The 18791-nt window shown below is 42.2% G+C and overlaps 1 protein-coding gene across 13 annotated transcripts in view; it reads right to left on the reverse strand.

The window, feature by feature from the left end:
- NRCAM (neuronal cell adhesion molecule) overlaps positions 1-18791 on the reverse strand; it is a 181496-nt gene that overhangs the window by 116198 nt on the left and 46507 nt on the right. For all 13 annotated transcript variants that reach the window (XR_009764462.1, XM_061639960.1, XM_061639959.1 and 10 more), the window contains exon 3: positions 7189-7384. Coding sequence is in view for 12 of the 13 variants with exons in the window: in XM_061639960.1 (XP_061495944.1) it covers positions 7189-7297 (109 nt within the window). In the remaining variant the exon portion in view is untranslated. The remainder of the gene's footprint in view (positions 1-7188; positions 7385-18791) is intronic.

Here is an 18791-nt window from a genome sequence, read left to right on the forward strand (position 1 = left end):
GAATGTAAAAAATGTTTTGAATTGTCTGTAGATCTCTAAATCACAACTAATTTTCTCCTTATCACAGAAAAACCCACTGTGTGCACATAAGCATCATTTGCACCTGCTTATAGGAATTATCTGAAAAGAAGCTGGTTTTGATGCTGTTACCGGCTTTGATCTTTGTTTAAAATACAGGTACATTGCGATTCACTTCTGAAGTAAAAAAGGAAAGTACTTCATCCCATCACCTCGCTTAACACCTCTAAATATGCAAGCGAGTCAGAAGGGGAGATAGCCATATGGAGCTTGAATTTGGTGAGGACAAGCGACCGAGTCATTAAAGATCCAGTCACACATCACATTAAACCATAGTTTAAATTAGGTGAATGAGAATGAGCACTGAAAGACCCTATGGTGGTCCTCCTCTACTCCTTTTGTTAGTGTGCTGTGGTAGGGATGTCAGAGAATTCTATCAGAAGTGGAAATGGGAGCGGAAATAGTCACAATTCGCACAAGGTCAAGAACGGAAATCACACAAGTACAAGTAGAATTCACTATCATTTTTTTAGTCTGCAAATGTCACATAAATAATTACATTTTCTGCATTGTTTTTGACATTTCCCTTCCACTGAAATGCACTGAAGTTAATCACCTAATTAATTATGTTACTTTTGGCCCCAGTGGATTGGAGCCAAATAATGGAGGTTTTAGTGGAAGCTGAACTATAGTGGAACTGAAACAGAACTGATTGCCGTGAACACATGATGGGATGGAAACTGTTGTGTCTTTACATCCCTAGCTGTGGGGAAAATAACAATAGGCTAGTTTTTCATTAATATGTGAATTGGCAATCGTGGGTTTGTCTCGTAACATGCCACAAAAAGCCAAGGTTTGTTACTGGCTTACCATTGTGGTTTGTTAGGAAACAAACAAACCACAAACACAGGTTTGCATATAACAGCAAGCTAGCCTCTGGTTTGTTTCTTCCATGGTATGCTGAAAAGAGGCACACAATAAGGCCTTTAAAAATTGTGAACTTAGCCAAAGGGTCTGTAATTAAAAAGGATTCGTGATTTGTTAACGTAATGAATGTTTGTGTCTATGTGCAGGGCCGGCTCCAGGCATGCCAGGGCCCTTGGGCACCAACCTGCCCTGGGCCCCTCTGCTCCCCTTCCGTGATCTGCTGCAGGAGCCATGGATCACAGGACAGGAGCTTCCAAGCCGCCCGCCATCCCCCCGCTTCACCTACCTTTCTCTGCTGTTTTTTGCGGCTGCACGCACAGGGTTGCCATCAATCAAGATGGTGGCCGAGGTTTCTGTAAGGGACTGAAGCCTCTGTCGCCATCTTGGTTGATGGCACACACGCGCGCGCATTGCTCCCATCAAGCAAGATGGCAGCAGAGGCTTCAGCCCCTTACGGAAACCTCGGCCGCTATCTTGATTGATGGCAACCCTGCGCACACTGCAAAAAACAGCAGAGAGAAAGGTAGGTGAAGTGGGGGGATGGCGGGCAGCTTGGAAGCTCCTCCTGTCCTGTGATCCGCGGCTCCTGCCACGGATCGCAGAAGGGGAGCAGAGGGGCCTCTCAGGGGCCCCTGTAGCTCCAGGAGCCCTCGGGCCAGTGCCCCACCTGGCCACCCTTTACAACCGGGCTGTCTGTGTGGTTTGGGAAGAGTTAAATTCAGGATCTGCATGCTTGTAAATCATAACAAGAGAAAAAATGAGCAAATGTACACCACAGCTGTGTATAGATGATTATTTCTTGCAGCTTCTCCCTTAAAGTTACCATGGCACTAGGCCTAACTCAACTTAATAGCTATAAAACAAAGAAGAGATACAGTGCAGCCACTTCTAGTCCTAAATGAATGTTGAAATGGACAAGGCCAGAAGCTGGCAAAAGAAATTTAACTCCTAAATAATGGGACATTACTGAAAGGGAAAGATAGTCTTGCAACTTTAACTTTATTTTAAAAAAATCTATATGAATGCCTATGTGAAAGTGTATATATCCTTTCAAATACTGAAAGTGAGTATTTAAACAAATTTTTAAAATCCAAAGGTGGTCCTAGCAATAGTTTCTACAAGGCTAGCTTCACGCAATCATCTGTACACAGCATTAATAACAGCAAACACCATCATGAATAAAAACTTGGACTCCACACTCCATTTTATTAAAAAACTATTCAGACACATTCATACACACACAGAGTACAATTTTTATTATCTAGGTTTCTGGGCAGAAAACTTACATTCTTCAAGAAGTTTTGCTTTTTTCCCCCCCGCATCAGATTCAGCAGGTGAATTGTAATCATGAATTAAAGAAAATTATTTGTTAGTAAGAAGAAAAAGTTAAATCTCAGAAAGAGAAAGTATTAAGAAAATATACAAATATACAACTGACACTCAGATAGCGAAAACAATTTTGTTAACATTTCAAGAATCAGCGTAGATTCTCACACTCCAACATGTTGACTTTTCAAATACAAACACTGCTTGCTAACTCTGACTGATAAATAATATGCACTATCTAGGGTTGCCAGGCTCAGGGCCTGAGAATGATTATGTATCTTTAAGAGAAGAGGAAATTAGTCAAGTGCACGTTTTCTTGCAACACTGTAATGGGAAAACCACAAGGTGAAATTCTCCCTTCCCCCTGCACAACTCTTAAAGATACAGGAGACCTCTTGGTTGCCAGGCCCAGCCTCCAAGAGGTCTTCTGTATCTTTAAAAGTTGTGCAGGGGGAAGGGAGAATTTCACCTTGTGGTTTTTCCCATTATAGTGTTGCAAGAAAGCCTGCACTTGGCTGAATTTTCTCTTCTCTTAAAGATACAGATTCTCAGGCCCTGAGCCTGGCAACCCTAATGAATACTAAGGACTGGGGGAGGGAGGGAAATGGAATTAATGGAATGCAATGCCTTCATGCTGCAGGCAAAAATTATACAGCAACGAGAGTAGCTGTATACTATAGCCAGCATGGATTTTTCACATTTCGCAATGTATTCTAATGCGTCCCATAAGCTCATTTCAAAACAAAACCTTACAAAACTTATAGTCCTGAACTCAGAAATGCTTCTTAACAACCCTCAACGTTTTTCAAGGCGATACACAAAACAGGGAGAATCGAGAGCTCAAAGTGTAAAAAGAAAGAAAAAAAAGCCAGAGCCCTGTTGGACTTTTTTCTGTCAGAGTTCTCATAATTTGTTGAAATTAATTAAAAATCAGCCATGTTCACAGAGTACCTATAATCCTATTACTGACTTTGCCCCATACTCTGACCTTCATCTTCTGCAGTTTAAAAGTTAAAAAATGCCTGGCTGATTTTTAATTAAAGAAATTTTGCATTGGAGTCAATGATAAGTGCAGATATGCTCAGTAAGAACCAGCTGTTCTAAAAGTCAGACTCACAGCTGTTTGGTTTGGCTAATAAGGTGGCTGCACCCACACCAGACCTTTATTTCACTTGAGACAGTCATAGCTTCCCCGAAAGAATTCTGGGGTAAGTGTAGTTTGTGAAGGGTGCTGAGTTGTTAGGAGACTCCTATTCCTCTGACAGAGCTCCAATGGCCAGAGTGGTTTAACAGTCAGCTGTTCTGACTGGAACTCTGGGAGGGGAACAGGGTGTCTCTCTGCAACTAGGAACCTTCACTAACTTCACTTCCCAGGATTCTTTGGGGAAGCCATGACTGTCTAAAGTGAAATAAAGGTCTGGCGTGGATGTGGTCAGGGACAGCTTTGGTTAAAATTTGGGTGGGAGACTACATGTGCCTGCTATAGAATAAAAAGGTGAGGGAAATGCTGAAAAACAATGATATTGTTCACAATGTTTTCATTTGGAAAGGAAAGGGGCTTTGCCCCTGCTCAGCGCCCAGCCACTCAATCTCCTCCCCTTCCCCCCCTCCCTGCCTCTCCACCAGGTCAGTTTCACCTATCCTAAGCATGATTGTCCAGGACTAAATCCCACTGAACTCAAAAACCACGCAAATGATCAAACCTGCCCTCCCCTCCTCCTCCCTCTTGCCCCTTTCCTCCCCTTCCTTTGCCCCTCCCTTTCCCACCCCCTTTCAATCGCCTCCTTTCTCCTCTACCTTCCCTTCCCCTCCCTTCCTCCTTCCCTCTCCTCTCCCCTCCCCCTCCTCATCCCCCATGGTCAGTTTTACCTATCCTAAGCATGCTTGCATGGGAGTAAATCCCACTAAACACACTAAGCCTGCAAATGATCAGCAAATTCTTCCAAGCTACACAGGAAGTGAATTGGACTTTGAAAGACCAACCCAAATTGTGTTTGCATTTTGACAAATTTGTAGAGCAGTATAACATTTCAGAGAGGAGGTCAGGTCTCCTGCTCCCCTGGTACATTCACTATAGCTTGCCCAATTTCCCTGTTTTTTAAAGTTTGATAGAAATATCTCTTGGCTATAGGTACATTCTTAAACTGCAAGGGTTTTTTTGCCTGTTAGTGAATCAATCTATACATAAGGTCAAATTGAAGAGCAGCTAAATACTTAAAGACTGTATTGAAAAGTTACAAACAGCATCAAACTACCATAGACAAGATGGATATCTTATTAACTATGCTATTTCATTCCAAAACCAATTAATTTCAATGTGAGAGCCCTACTCAGTATTTCTGGATTAAAACAAAAATGCTCACCTTTAGTGTTAATTTAGAAAAAGTTATAAATTTATGTTTATATTTTTAGTTTTATAATTTAACAAATAAATTACAGACATATTTGCTATAGGAGGCTGCTGTCCAAAACATATGTGTCCAATAGACTGAAACATAAATATTTCAGAATATGAATTAGGATAGGCAAAAGCCAGTAAATTTAAGTTAATTGTCTGTTTTTAACATATTGGGCTACAGACAACCTGTGGTTAATCTTAATTACAGTTAGTGCAAATAAGTCGTCTTCAAACCATAATTTTTGAAAAGCAGTCTTTTTTTCAGTAACCATAGTTACAATTTGGACAACACGCTAAATGGTTGTTATGTTTTAAATTGATTAATGTGTGGTTTTAAATTGTATGTTGATATTTTGATGTTGTGAACCGCCCAGAGAGCTTTGGCTATGGGGCGGTATAAAAATTTAATAAATAAAATAAATATAAATATAAATATACTCTAAAATGGAAGCTGAAACTTCTGATCTCCTGGCAGCTTTTGCTAGAGGAGAAGAGGAAAAGCATGCAAGCCCAGAGAAGCTAAGCTCTTTCTTAATGGTAAACAATTGTCTCACGTTATGCTCAAATGCAACCATTCAATATGCTTGAACAGCACACTGATGGTTAAATTAAAACAAAACAATGCCAGGATAAGTAGAACAAAGTTTCACTTGAAATGAACAGATTTGGCTTCATATTAATTTCAAAATACAGGCCTTCTTTGTCATAAAATTTCATTCCCAACTAAAATTACTATGTACAAAAATGAAGGTCATTTCTGTGGTTAGTAAAAGAATACCCTATGTTTCACAAAGTAACACAAACATGGCAACAAATCCTAGTAAAACTAAAAAACAGATATTCAGAAGTTAAACAATGGTGTCTGCTAGAGACATGGGGCTAGTGGAGTTTGCCACCAAGTGAGTTACTGTACTAATGTAGTTATTTACCAGATTATTTAAGAGACATCCCCCAAACAATTCAGAAATAGCACTAACTTTGATTAGCAATGCATGAATTACTGTTGCGAAACACTGACAAAGATCTAAATAGTGAAGAATGACAAAGGTCTAATATCAAAAAGTCACTAAGAAAAAAACCAGTAAGTACAGTCAAACTGAACAATAAATTATTATGAATATATGATCCACTTGTGTAAAAATGCAGCTTTCATTAAAGGTTCAGGAAAATATGGCAACAACTCTTCATGGAGTACCACAAACTGGCCAAAGCACTGAGAAGCACTGGTCAAAGTAATGTATTATATACCTAAAACATTACTGTTGTAAGCCTGCTCTTTCACAATGTAAAACACTGCATTCTGTCTAACTTCTTTTGTACAGTCTAATATTTGATGCTGGACAACAGGGACCTGGTTTATGACTTTTGATATCTGGTGGCTACTCCAAGCTACTAGAATTTGTGGCACGGCCCATCTGCCTGGATAAAGTCTGAAGAAACCATTTTGCCAAATGAATACAGGTACAAAAAGAGACATTGCCTGAGTTTGGAGCTTGCTGGAAAAAGCTGAGTTTGGAGCTTGCTAAGAAGTTGCTGGTATGCTTTTAAGGTATGGGGATTTGGGCTGATATTGTGATTGTCTACATGGGAAACATGTATTCCATCTGTACATTTGAAAATAAACAGTTTATTATAAAATGCACTATAAAGGGCAAAACCAAGACCTGTTTGTTTGAACTGAGGTCTGATTCCTACATACAAATGGGAGTGGGGATCCATATTTAACAGTTCAGAGAATAAGCCCTCTTTGTATCTGCTGCCTATCTCTTCATAACGTCTCCTCACACAGGGGAACACTTAACTCTGGAAGACATAAACTGTCAGGGAGAGGGGGAAACCATGGGTATTGCTAAGGATTTAGTATCTCCCACCTTTCTTTTTTTGCTCTAAAATCCACATTGCCATTTCCACCTTTATACTTAGCTGGGGAAGGAAAGTGAGTCCACCCTGCCATGCAATAGGGTGAAGCACCCTGCTTCAGTCAGCACCATTGGGGTGCAGGGATAGATGAATTGGTGCAACACACCTTCTTTTGGCCCTAGAGGGAAAGGAGTGCTGCCATTTTGCTTTCTGAAGTGGAGTCCAAATGTCTTGAGCTGGCATCAGTCTGTTACCTTAATGCTTAGTTTGGTTCTAAGCATCCAATATTTTCTTCTCACATAGAAAATGACATTATAAAAGGCTAATGGAAGGCAGGAGTGTGAAAGAGTATGTACATACAAATGTGGTTTTTCATGATTAAATGCTGTTCATTTTTTTGAATTTAGATTATGAGTTTGTTTCTCTATAACAGGGCTAGCCAATATTGTGCCCTCCAGATGCTGTTAAAGCTCCAACTCTCGTCAGCCCCAGCCAGCATGACCAATGGTCAGAGATTATGGGAGCTATAGTCTGAAGGGCATCATCTTGGCTACCCCTGCTCTATAACAACGTCTGAAGGGCATCAACTTGGCTACCCCTGCTCTATAACAAAAAGTCACCCAATACCATTCTTTAGACTATAAACTATTAATACTTACGATCAAGAGGTACGTCCAGTGCTGTAATAATTTGGGAAAAAAAGAGAACCAAGGTAATTCTGCTTTCAGAGATGCTACTGCTCCTCTCCATCCTCATTCTAAGATGCATTAAACTCCCAACGGAATTAAAACAAGTTTAACTTTCCCTTCTTATTATCAAGAGATTTCTGGAAATATTTGCTTGAAGTTGGGCAATCTGGAAAAGAAGTAATACCAAGCAAATGTTAGTCATGAACTGGAGCACATAATCACACTGCTATGACCCTTGCATTATGGTTGATTCATACATCAGAACTTTAAATTCACTGGAAACCAGTATGTAGATCATAATATGAACAATTTTAACATCAGGGTAGTATATGCAGGGGCTTCTTTTATTGCATGTACATGCGCAGGGAAGCCACAGCCAATTGTGTCAGAGATGTGGAGAGGAACCCCATTTCACTTGTAGACCACGTGCTTTGCATGCAGGAAGTTGCATGTTCAAATGTCACTGCAAGAGCTCAAGTAGCAGGATTAGTATAGAATTCACTTGAGACATTGGAGAGCTGCTGCCAGTCAGAGCACCCACCCAGTCAGTCACCTACCTTCTGGACCAGCAGACAACAATGGACTGACTTGGTAGGTCTTTTTCAGATTGTGTTTGAATGTGTGCACAGGGAATGGGGAGCAAGATAGTGTGTGCCTGACCTGCATGTGTTCATTAGAAGGTTTGAAAGGGCTTATTCCATGCAACAGGAATACCTGTTTAAAGGGTTGTATTCTTGGGCCCAGCTCTTATAATAACTACATGGAGGTTAAGCACTATCAAATCCATTCCTTCCTCCTTCAAATAATATCTGTACAGGGCTTATACACACTTTTCATATGTGCTTTTCCAGCACATATACACGTGGGGGGGGGAGAAAGAAAGGTGGGGACAAGGCCCACATGTGAAATTGTTGAATTTAGCATCTGTATACAGAGATTTCATATTAATTCCTCCATGGAAGTGCATTCTGTCTAACTACTTGAAAAGTATAAAGAGGCTCTTAGGCAAAAGATGGGTCAATATGACAAGCTGCCACTCCATAATAAATCTGAATTATTCTGTGTCATATGAGTGGCCATCTGAAATGGAACCATATGGAGAGTTTACAACTGCATGGTAAAAATTTGCTATGTCAACAGAAATTGCTTCAATATCTACAGTTTACAAAGGGAAGCAGCTTCCATTTTAAGCAAGCACCTACATTGGGGTCAAGAACCTTTGGCCCTCCAGATGTTACTGAACTACAACTCCCATCATCCCTAGTCATTGGTCATGCTCGCTGGGGCTGATGGGAGTTGCAGTACAGCAACATCTGGAGAACCAAAGGTTCCCCATCCCTGACCTATGCAGATGGCTATGTTGGTGGAACTAAGCCTTTGAATACTTCTATGGAAAATCAAAATCATGATATGTAATAGTTACAATGTAGTGTACTCATTGTTGCAAGTACTTTGTGCACATTCCTTGTTCACACATCCCTTTAAACTATAGTTAAACTAAACTATGGTTTAAAGGTGAATCCCCAGCGTCCTACTGCACACTGCTCAAATCGCCAATACTTAATTCCTCCCTAATTCCTGTCATGCTGCAGAGAGCTAAGTCATGGTCTGGCTTAGTGTTACATCCAAACCTAGGCTAATAGTTTGTTTGAAAGAAACAAGCCACAACCTGGGTTCATATGTAATACAAAGCCAGACATGGCATAACTCCTGGCAGCATATAGCAGTGGTGCATAATTTCAGCAGTGTACATCCAGAATGAAGCACCCATTATTTCAGAATGAAGAGCCCACAGTTTCAGCATTATACATGCTACATTTTCATATTTAAACCATTGTTTAGTTTAACTACGGATTAAAGTGACACATGAACCAGATCATTATCTCAGTAATTTTCACAACAATGCCAAAAGATAAGTAAGCATTACTATCTCCTTATTACACATAGGCAGATGAGGCTGAGAGACACTGGCTTGCACCAGTTTGAACATAAATAACCCACAACTTTTGCAGCCTTTGAGTTGCCTTGGTAACAGCCAACCAACCAACCAACCTAATATTCACTGACTTATCTCTAGTCACATAATCTGTTTTTCCCCCAAAACAGTTAGCACAGCCATCTGAATATAAATTACTCATCTAATCTAAAATATACCCAGGTCATTTTATTGTATGGTTTTAATATTAGAGCCAAAGGGAACATGAATGCTGAACTTGCAATATATAGCTATAAAGTGTCATGTACTATAAACATAAAATACCCCAGTGGTTCATGATAGAATATATTTAACTGAAATACCTCTTTAGATTTGTCAGCACAATTTTTGTTCTGGTTCATCACATTCAGGATGAATAGTGACATAAATGGAGCTTTTGCTGAACTGAGCAATTTTTTGACTATGAGATAAAGTCACCACATTTTAATATAGATCCTTATACAATGAATAAATAGTTCCATTGTGAAATTACAGATTCTGCACACTAACAGAGCAATCTCATGCTTAAGTTATATCAATTGAGGAGGGACTGGAGAATCTGCTGGAAGTTCTGTTATGCAGATGGAACACCAGATACACTGCCACCATGACAGATACACTAGTGGAATGGCTAAAGAAAGGATGGAATTGTGGACTGGAGAGGGGCAGCACAGGGGAGGAGCACACTTATGTTGTAAACTAGGAGTGGCTAACCTGTGGCCGTCCAGATGTCACTGGACTACAACTCCCATCATCCTTTATTATTGTCTATGCTGGCTGGTGGAAGTTGGAGTCCAACAATATCTGTTAGCCACCTCTGCTGTAAACAATAAGCAATGAAATAAAAACTTTCAACACAAGGGAAAAAACTCTCATCTTTAGCTCATGACAAATACAGTAGATTTTCAAAACTGACCAACTTTCAGAAAGATACCTTCGCACTAAGCACCTATGTAATCAATTTTACCATAAAAACCATGGTTTGGATCCTGATTTAGTCATGCTTCAGAAAGCAGAAAGACCTAGTAAAATCAGTAAGTCATGGTTCATTTCAATGGTTCTACTCTAATCATAACATACGTCCTAGATCTATTATATCTATGAGTTCATGCCTCTCAAAAACTGTTTTGTATAGATAAAATGAACTTTTTCAGACAAGCTTATATAATTATGACAATGTAGCCAGATAATTAGAGAGACAGTGTGGTGTAGTGGTTAGAGTGTTGCACTACAACCTGGGAGATCAGGGTTCGAATCCACACACAGCCATGAAGCTCACCGGGTGACCTTGGGCCAGTCACTGCCTCTCACTCTCAGAGGAAGGCAATGGTAAACCACCTCTGAATACCGCTTTACCATGAAAACCCTATTCACAGGGTTGCCATAAGTTGGAATCGACTTGAAGGCAGTCCATTTCCATTCTCAGCCAGATAATTAATGACTAAATAGTTCCTCAATAACCTCTAAAAATGCTTTCCAATATATATACACCCAAACAGCTCCACCAGAAATGTATAAAATTTCATTATTTATGATCAAATGCAAAGATGTATCACTGAACACTAAAGTCATGATCATTCAGAGCATGGTATTCCCGATCTCTATGTATGGATGCGAAAGTTGGACAGTGAAAAAAGCGGATAAGAGAAAAATCATTTGAAATGTGGTGTTGGAGGAGAGCTTTGTGCATACCATGGAATGCGAAAAAGACAAATAATTGGGTGTTAGAACAAATTAAACCAGAACTGTCACTAGAAGCCAAAATGATGAAACTGAGGTTATCATACTTCGGATACATAATGAGAAGACAAGATTCATTAGAAAAGACAATAATGCTGGCGAAAACAGAAGGGAGTAGAAAAAGAGGAAGAACGAACAAGAGATGGATTGATTCCATAAAGGAAACAACAGACCTGAACTTACAAGATCTGAACAGGGTGGTTCATGGAGATCGCTGATTCATAGGGTTGCCATAAGTCATAATCGACTTGAAGGCACATAACAGCAGCAATAGTTTATGACATACCCAACTACCATTAGTTATTTTATATATTGTTGCACACCTTCCCAATCTCCGAGCGGTGATATTTCAGGGGTCCCTGCACTCATCCAGGGTTTGGTTTCCTTTGGGAAGAAGGTCAGTGGAGACTGTGGTGTCTTTAGGAAATATGGTTTATTTATTTACACACATTCCAACCTGAGCTTATGATGGAGGGGTTCAAGGCATCAGCAGTCTAATATCCAGCTTTTCCATCAGTGTTGCAGGAGGCATCCTAAAGCCATCATGCAGAGAGATAGTCTCTCTGCCTGCCTCCAGTTCCCAGCCTTTCTCTAAAAACACTCAAAGCACAAACCTCTGCTAGCCCCCAGGAGGGTGTGGGAGGCTCTCCTGCAGAGTTTAAATGACAAAAGGATCTTCCTGGCCTATTCACCAGTTGCTGGGCACTTGAAAGACCCATTAGCAAAGTGGCCACACTATTAGCTTAACAAAAGAAACTCATCTAGTCAGCAGAGCCAGCCCCTCCCCCAAGGCACAGGATTCCAAATCAGAGGCTGGAAGGAGACTCACAGGAATCATCCATTCCAACTCCAAACTCACAACACTATGTTACAGTCCCCCAACAAAGTTGTATATGATGGAAAGGTGGTCTCAAAACACAATTGTTGTATGTTTAATGTGGATATTTTAAATACTGACAGTTTTTTAATTTAATTTTAATTTAATTAATTTAATTTATATACCGCCCTAAGCCCAAGGGCTCTCTGGGCGGTGTAATCTAATGAGATTGTAAGGCAACTCAGTACCAAAGGATTGAGGTGAAAAAAGAATGCACCGTTTTATTTGCAAATATTGTTTTATAGTTTTTCTTTATTTGTTCTAACAGCATCACAGCTATTAAGCTGCTTTGTCGTCTCCGATTGCTCTTGGAAGTTTGCTTGATAAAGGAGTGTGGGCTTTTCCATAAATTACATCGAAATTAATCTCCTAAACTTCTGTCATCTTGATTTATTTGAATATATATTAGAAAAAACACTTAAGTATGAAATGTATGATTGGGCTTTTATTCATGAATTAGGGCTATATTTATTCAAGACAAGCTGGTATAGCACAATGGGGAGGAAAGCCTGGCTGGGAGTCCAGAGTCTGTGAGTTCAAATCCCCGCTTGTTGTCTCTTGGGTGTAAAGGGCCAGCTAAAGGGCTCAGGGGTTACGTGCCCTGCTACCTGTGCAGCCATGGGCAAGCTGCATAGTCCCAAGGAGCCCAGTTGCCCCCCAGCTGGCAGTTGTGGACAAGGAAGGGGCTGGCTTGTGCAGCTGTGGCAAGCTGAGCAGGCCCTAGCCAGCTGGAGAGGACTAGCCTCAGAGGGAGGCAATGGTAAAACCACCTCTAAATACCGCTTACTATGAAAACCCTATTCACAGGGTAGCCGTAAGTCAGGATCGACTTGAAGGCAGTCCATTTCCATTTTTATTCAGTCAAAAGCAGGTATTTCCTACATATATGAGATTTCCTATTTGTATGACAATTATATGTAAAATATGAAATCTTACATTTTTTCTAATTCCAGGTCTTATTATAAAAACTATATATCTAAAGGATGCTAGTGAGTGATGGACACAAATTAATGCATACCATATAAAAATGTGCACATGCTTTCCTTATTAAAAGCCTCTAAAATGAAAAAGGTAATTATCATAATCAGAAACCACTTTATAACAAAGCAAGCCATCAGTCAGAACAGTACCAGTACTATAATTTATTTATTTGCTGTTCATGAGTTTATGAGTTTACAAATTCATGAGTTTAGAGTAAAATGGAGCTATTAATTTTTTAAAACTTTACTATATGTGTACTCAGGAGAATGTAGGACTGCAGCCTAATTCTGCTTATGCTCTGTAAAAATGCTTCCTTTTCCAGTTCAGCTAACCAATTAACTATAATTCCCAACTGCCTCTCTTCCAGCGCAATACTATTGCTATTAACAACTTGTGGCAATTTTCCATTTTCTTCAACGTAATAATGGTTATACTGCAAATATCAGTAAAGGGGAAGGGCTGTAGCTCAGTAGACAATCACATCCTTGGTATGCAAGAGGTCCTAGGTAGGGGTGGGAAAAACCCCGTCTCTAATCCTGGAGAGCTGCTGCTCCTGCCAGCTGTGTAGATCAGCTTCAGTTAAAGCTCCTTGAAGGTCCACCTGGCACCTGCATTGACATATTTTCAGTGCCAGGTAAAGATTTATCTTTTTTCCCATGCATATTTATGCTTTTAATGTGTTGTAAGTAGGGAAGGGACAGAAATTCAATTCAGTTCACACTTAAAGCCAAGTTTATCAAATTCGCACTTTTCAAAATTGACCGTTGGTCTCACCAACGGGTGGTTTTCCCAGGTATCATGCCATCATGTGCGTTATGGTGCTGCCTGGTGTCCCGAAGGCAGGAATGCAGAGAAATCATTTTAGCTGCTGCTTCTTCGCCTCAGTCTATTCTGGATGAGAACGACATCAGATCTATGCTGTACAGTCACGCAGCAGAAAATATTAGCAAAGGAGCAGCACGGATTAGACTCTTGACTCACATTACACAAAAAACTCCAGCCTTAGCATCAATATAGAAAATCTAAGCTCCGTAAGATTAACTGTTAACTAAACTTGAGAAAAAAAACTAACACAGGCAGCCCTCCCAAACAGGGAGGGCCCTTATGGCATGCTACCTGGGAAAACCACCCTTCAGATAAGACCAATGGCCCATTTTCCCCAGGTAGCATGCCATCAGGTGGGATGTACCCAAGTGATCCCAGCAGAGGGGGCCCATTCAGGCTGCCTAGTGAGATGCAACTTGCTGTAGGACATGCCTCCTAAAGAAAACATCTGCAGAAACATAATGCTCCTCTTTATAGTGTTTAATAAAGGAGTTATGGTCTACTCTTCACACAACAGCCCTGCAGATGTGCACAATAGGTACATTAGTTGCAAATGTAGCCATAGTGGCTGCTGACCACTATGTAGAATGAGCAGTAATGCTATGAGGTACCAGGATCTTGAGGGACTCATAGGCCAGCATAATGCAAGCTTTCAGCCAACACGACAAGAGTCAAACTTGAGACATGTTTTCTAAAGTCCTTAGATGAAAAGAAATAAACATTGACTCGGTCAGCTGAATGTCGTGGGTCCTGGTGATGTTGAGAGCCCTGTGAACATCCAGAGAATGCCAGGCATTTTACAGAGGGTGAGTTGGATTAGGTCAAAAGGAAGGTAAAATAATGTCCTGGCTGCAATGGAAGGCTGAAATGAAGTATCAGTACACAGAACCATGGAATCCTTATGGAAAACACACAAATGGCAGGTGACGGAGAGAGACTCCAACTCTGAACCCTCCAGGCTGATGTGATGGCCACCAGGAAAAAAAACTTTGAACAAAAAATATGCGGGGGCACAGCCTTGAGAGGCTCAAATGGAGGATGCTGTAATGCCTGCAGAACCATATGAAGATTCCAGGTGGGAAAACTATGGACAATGGGTGCTGAAAGGAGTGATGCTCCCTTTAGGAACTGCTTGACCAAGGGATTGCTACCAATAGATTGATCTGGCCTGGCTGATAAAAAAAGGAGGAAATGGCTGAAGCCTGCCGGTACAAGGTATTAGGCTTTAGCTCCATTTTCAATCCCCCATGGAGGAAATCAAGAACTTGCTGTACTGTGGGTCTGGGAGGAAAAAGATGTTTTGGTGAACATCATTTGGAAAATGACATCCATGTGCTTTGGTAGAGTCTGACTGTGGACGGTCGTCTCAAGGCCAGGATGGTATCAATGATGGGTTAAGAAAGCCCAAAATAACTCAGCTGATGCCACTCAACACCCATGCTGTCAGTCTCAACCAGTTGGGATCTGGGTGCCAGATGGGACCCTGTAACAGTAGGTCCAGCCTCGAAGGAGGTATCCATGGATCTGAGACCAACAGGATAGTCTGAGAACCAAGGACAGCACAGTCAGTAGGGTTCTAGAAGGACTACGTGGGCACATTCCTGACAGAGCTTCCAGAAAGTACATCCTAGGAGAGGAACAGGAAGAAAGACATAGAGCAATTCCATCAGCCAACAGCTTCAGCACCCACCTGACGAAGTCTTGTGAAAAAGTGGGGCAGCTGGGTGTTCTGACTCAGGCCAAAAAGGTCCAACCTGAAGGCCCTGAATCAGAACTGTAGGTGGTGAAACACATCAGGATGTAGTTTCCACTCCCAAGGCAACACCTGCTGTCTGCTGAGCTAATCCGCCACCATGTTTGACTCTCCGCTGAGATGCTCTGCCCACAGGGAATGTAGGTAATGTTTGGCCCAATTGAAAATGAGAATGGACTCTGCTTGAACAGCTATGGACTGTGTACCTCCTTGACAGTCCAAACTGCACCTTCACACTGACAGACAAGGATATTGATCAGGTGCAGCTTCTGATGAAAATGAAGAAGGACCAGATGCACTGCTCAGAGCTTTAATCAGCTGGTACTCTGAACTTGTTTGGCTGGTGAGCAGGTCCCTTGGACAAAGAGAGAGTTGCAGTGCCCCACCCACACCCCAGTAAACTGGCATCTGTGGTAATCATATCCCACTTGGGCTCCCAGAATGGGGAGCCCTTTGGAAAATGCTCGACCAACATCCACCATTGGAAGGACCAGAGCTTGGAAAAGTTACTTTTTTGAACTACAGCTCCCATCAGCCCAATCCAATGGCCATGCTGATGGGAGTTGTAGTTCAAAAAAGTAACTTTTCCAAGCTCTGGGAAGGACAATTTCAGAAATGGAGATAGGCAAAGTCTCTTGTGTCTGAAATTGGCGATGTCCAGCTGAAAGGGGAGAGGGGCCCACTGAACAGGTCAAGTATGATGATGGGCCCAAGGAACTATGTGGATAGTCGAGATGAACAAGCCAAGGGCTCTGGCAAGAAACATTATATCGACTATTCTGTGTGACAGCAGGGAACATGCTGTGTCTATAATGGCTGTGATCTCTCTGGAGATAAAAAGACCATCACCCGACCAGTGTCCAAGATGGCTCCCAGATGCTGAAGGCACTGTGTTGGAGATAGATGGCTCTGTTCCAAGTTGACCAGAAACCCATGGTTCCTCAGGGCTGCAAGGGTGTGGTCTATGTGAGCAGATGCCCTGCTCCAGCTATTTACCCACACCAGAAGATCATTCAAGTACAGATAGATATGGATACCCTGGAGGCGAAGATGTGCCACCAGGGTAACCATAATCTTTTGAATACCCTCAGAGCTGAGAAGAGACCAAACAGGAGGGCTTGATACTGGAAGTGAACTGGGCCATACACAAATCTCAGGAACTGTCTATGAGCTAGCAGGATAGGCATGTGGAGATAGGCCTCTGTTAAATCTATTGAAGTCAGAAAATCCCCTTCCTGGATGACTTCCATGATCAACTCAAGGGACTCCAGTTTGAACCATCGATACCTCACAACAAGTAAGTTGAGGAACTTGAGATCTAAGATAGCCCTCCATGAATGGTCCTTTTTGGGCATAGCATCTGAGTAGCATTCAATGGAATTCACCAATGCTATAGCCACAATCTTGATGAGGTGATGTATGGCTCCTGTCATAATTGCCCATTTCTCAATCATCCCTTTTAGTTGTGGCTAACACAGGCTTCCTTTTGTCCTTGGTATCAACTAGGATGGCCTTCACAGCCTTGTTGCCAAATAACATGGTGCCTGTATAGAAAACTGTGGAGAGATTGGTACAAGCTGTATTATCAGCATCTCAATGGCGGAGCCACAGAGTCCAGTGGGCCACCACACCAGTGGACACAGTCCTCGCTGCAAACTGTGTAAGGTCTAGAGCTGCATCTATCACTAAGGCTGCAGCTTTGTGGAGTTTCAACAAAGACGTACGCAGCTGTACTGGATCAGGTTGAGGGTCCTCAAGCAGCTCATCCAGCCATATCATGGATGCTCTGGCGAGCAAAGAAGCAGCATAAGAAACTCTGATTGAGTGCACAGTGGCATCGTGAGTCTTTCGGAAGCCGAAGTCAAGCCTCTGCTCCGAAGCATCCTTGAATCAAGAGTCACCTTCTTTAAGAAGGAGAGATTGGGAGATGAGACCTGAAACTGGCCCATCCACCGCCAGGACTTTCAACAAGTTCATGAACTCAGGGTCTAAGGAATAATATTTATTTGCAAAGGCCAACACATAGCACACGTGAAGAGGTTGAGCCCATTCATCCCGTACCATCTTATCAAGAGTATCTGGAATTGGGAAGGCGAGAATAGATTATTAAAAATTTAATAAATAAATAAAATATTTGTGTGCCTTTAAAACCTTGTGTCCCCCCCCTCACCAGAGCAGGAGAAGACTCCAAAGTCGGCCATTCCAAACCCAAGGTGTCTAGGGACTTGTGAAATAGAGTGAGAATATCAGAGGACTGAAAAAGGTGGTGAGACAAATCTTCCTGTTTCAGACTTCCCACTCCACTCAACGTCATCACCTTCAGGCATCATGAAAGGATCAAGCGGATCTAAAACATCCTCCAAAGATTGTCTAGGCCTTCCCTTGGAAATGTCAAAGGGATTGAGAGAGGATTCCCATCACTCCTCAACATGTGGCAGGAAAACCAGGCGAGTTGCCTGTGCCACAGCAGAGGGCCTCCTCAGTTCTGATGAAGTGGAACTGAAAAGGGCATCCCTGAATTGAGAAATTCCAGAGCCAAAAGGAGACCCTGCAGGGGCGTGCATGAACTGACTGAAGCACAGCAGCGGCCAGCAGGAAGACCCCAGGTGTGTCCTGCCCAGAGCCGAAGGATTCAGACTGAGGCGAGGTGATGTCTTTTTCTCTTTTTATTAAGGTTATGGTTACATCCAAAGAGGTGTGCTTCATATACCTGTCTACTCTGACTCACTACTTTCCCTAACTATCCTAACTAAGCAGTCTCTTCAGCGTTTGGGGAGAGTTGACACAGCACTTTTGCCTTGGAAGACACCCGCTTAAGTAGGGAAGATTTTTAAGCATAAGCAGTGGCTTCGTCTGAGTTCCACCCTTTGAAAGTCTCTCTTCTCACGCTTCCTCGCATGAAGTGAGGGGGGCGAGTCTCAGACAGCACATCCAACAGTGGGGCTTTGCTAGGTGACAGCGTGGCCTCTTGAAGCTGGATGCTGATTGGCTGGGATGTGTTTGAAGTGTCTGGCAGGGATTCCTTGCATGGGCATGGATGGCAAGAGTCGCTTCCCAACTGCTCTAGTGTTGGACTCGCAGAAGGGGCAGGAACTGCCTCTGTGGAAGTGCTAGGCATGGGAGTTTGAGGACTGCCAGAACCCTCCCGGCTCATCTCCCTTCCTCCAGCTCCCTAAGGAACCTCATCCTCATCCGACTCCACTCCCTGATCTAGCTCTCCCTCTGACTGGGGCACAACAAGGTGCTTGGGAATTCCAGAAGGCTGTACCAGTGCAGCTGAGGTCTGAACAGGTGGTTGCACAGTTTGTTGTGCAGCTGAAGCCTGTACAGCTGGATGGACTATCGGTTGTGCAGTTGAGGACAACTGACGGGGAGAAACCAGGGGGCCACCATTGAGGAAGACAATGAAGATTGGACAGAGA

This window comes from Rhineura floridana, chromosome 8 (genome assembly GCF_030035675.1).
Source record: "Rhineura floridana isolate rRhiFlo1 chromosome 8, rRhiFlo1.hap2, whole genome shotgun sequence".
In the NCBI taxonomy this organism is placed as follows: Eukaryota; Metazoa; Chordata; class Lepidosauria; order Squamata; family Rhineuridae; genus Rhineura; species Rhineura floridana.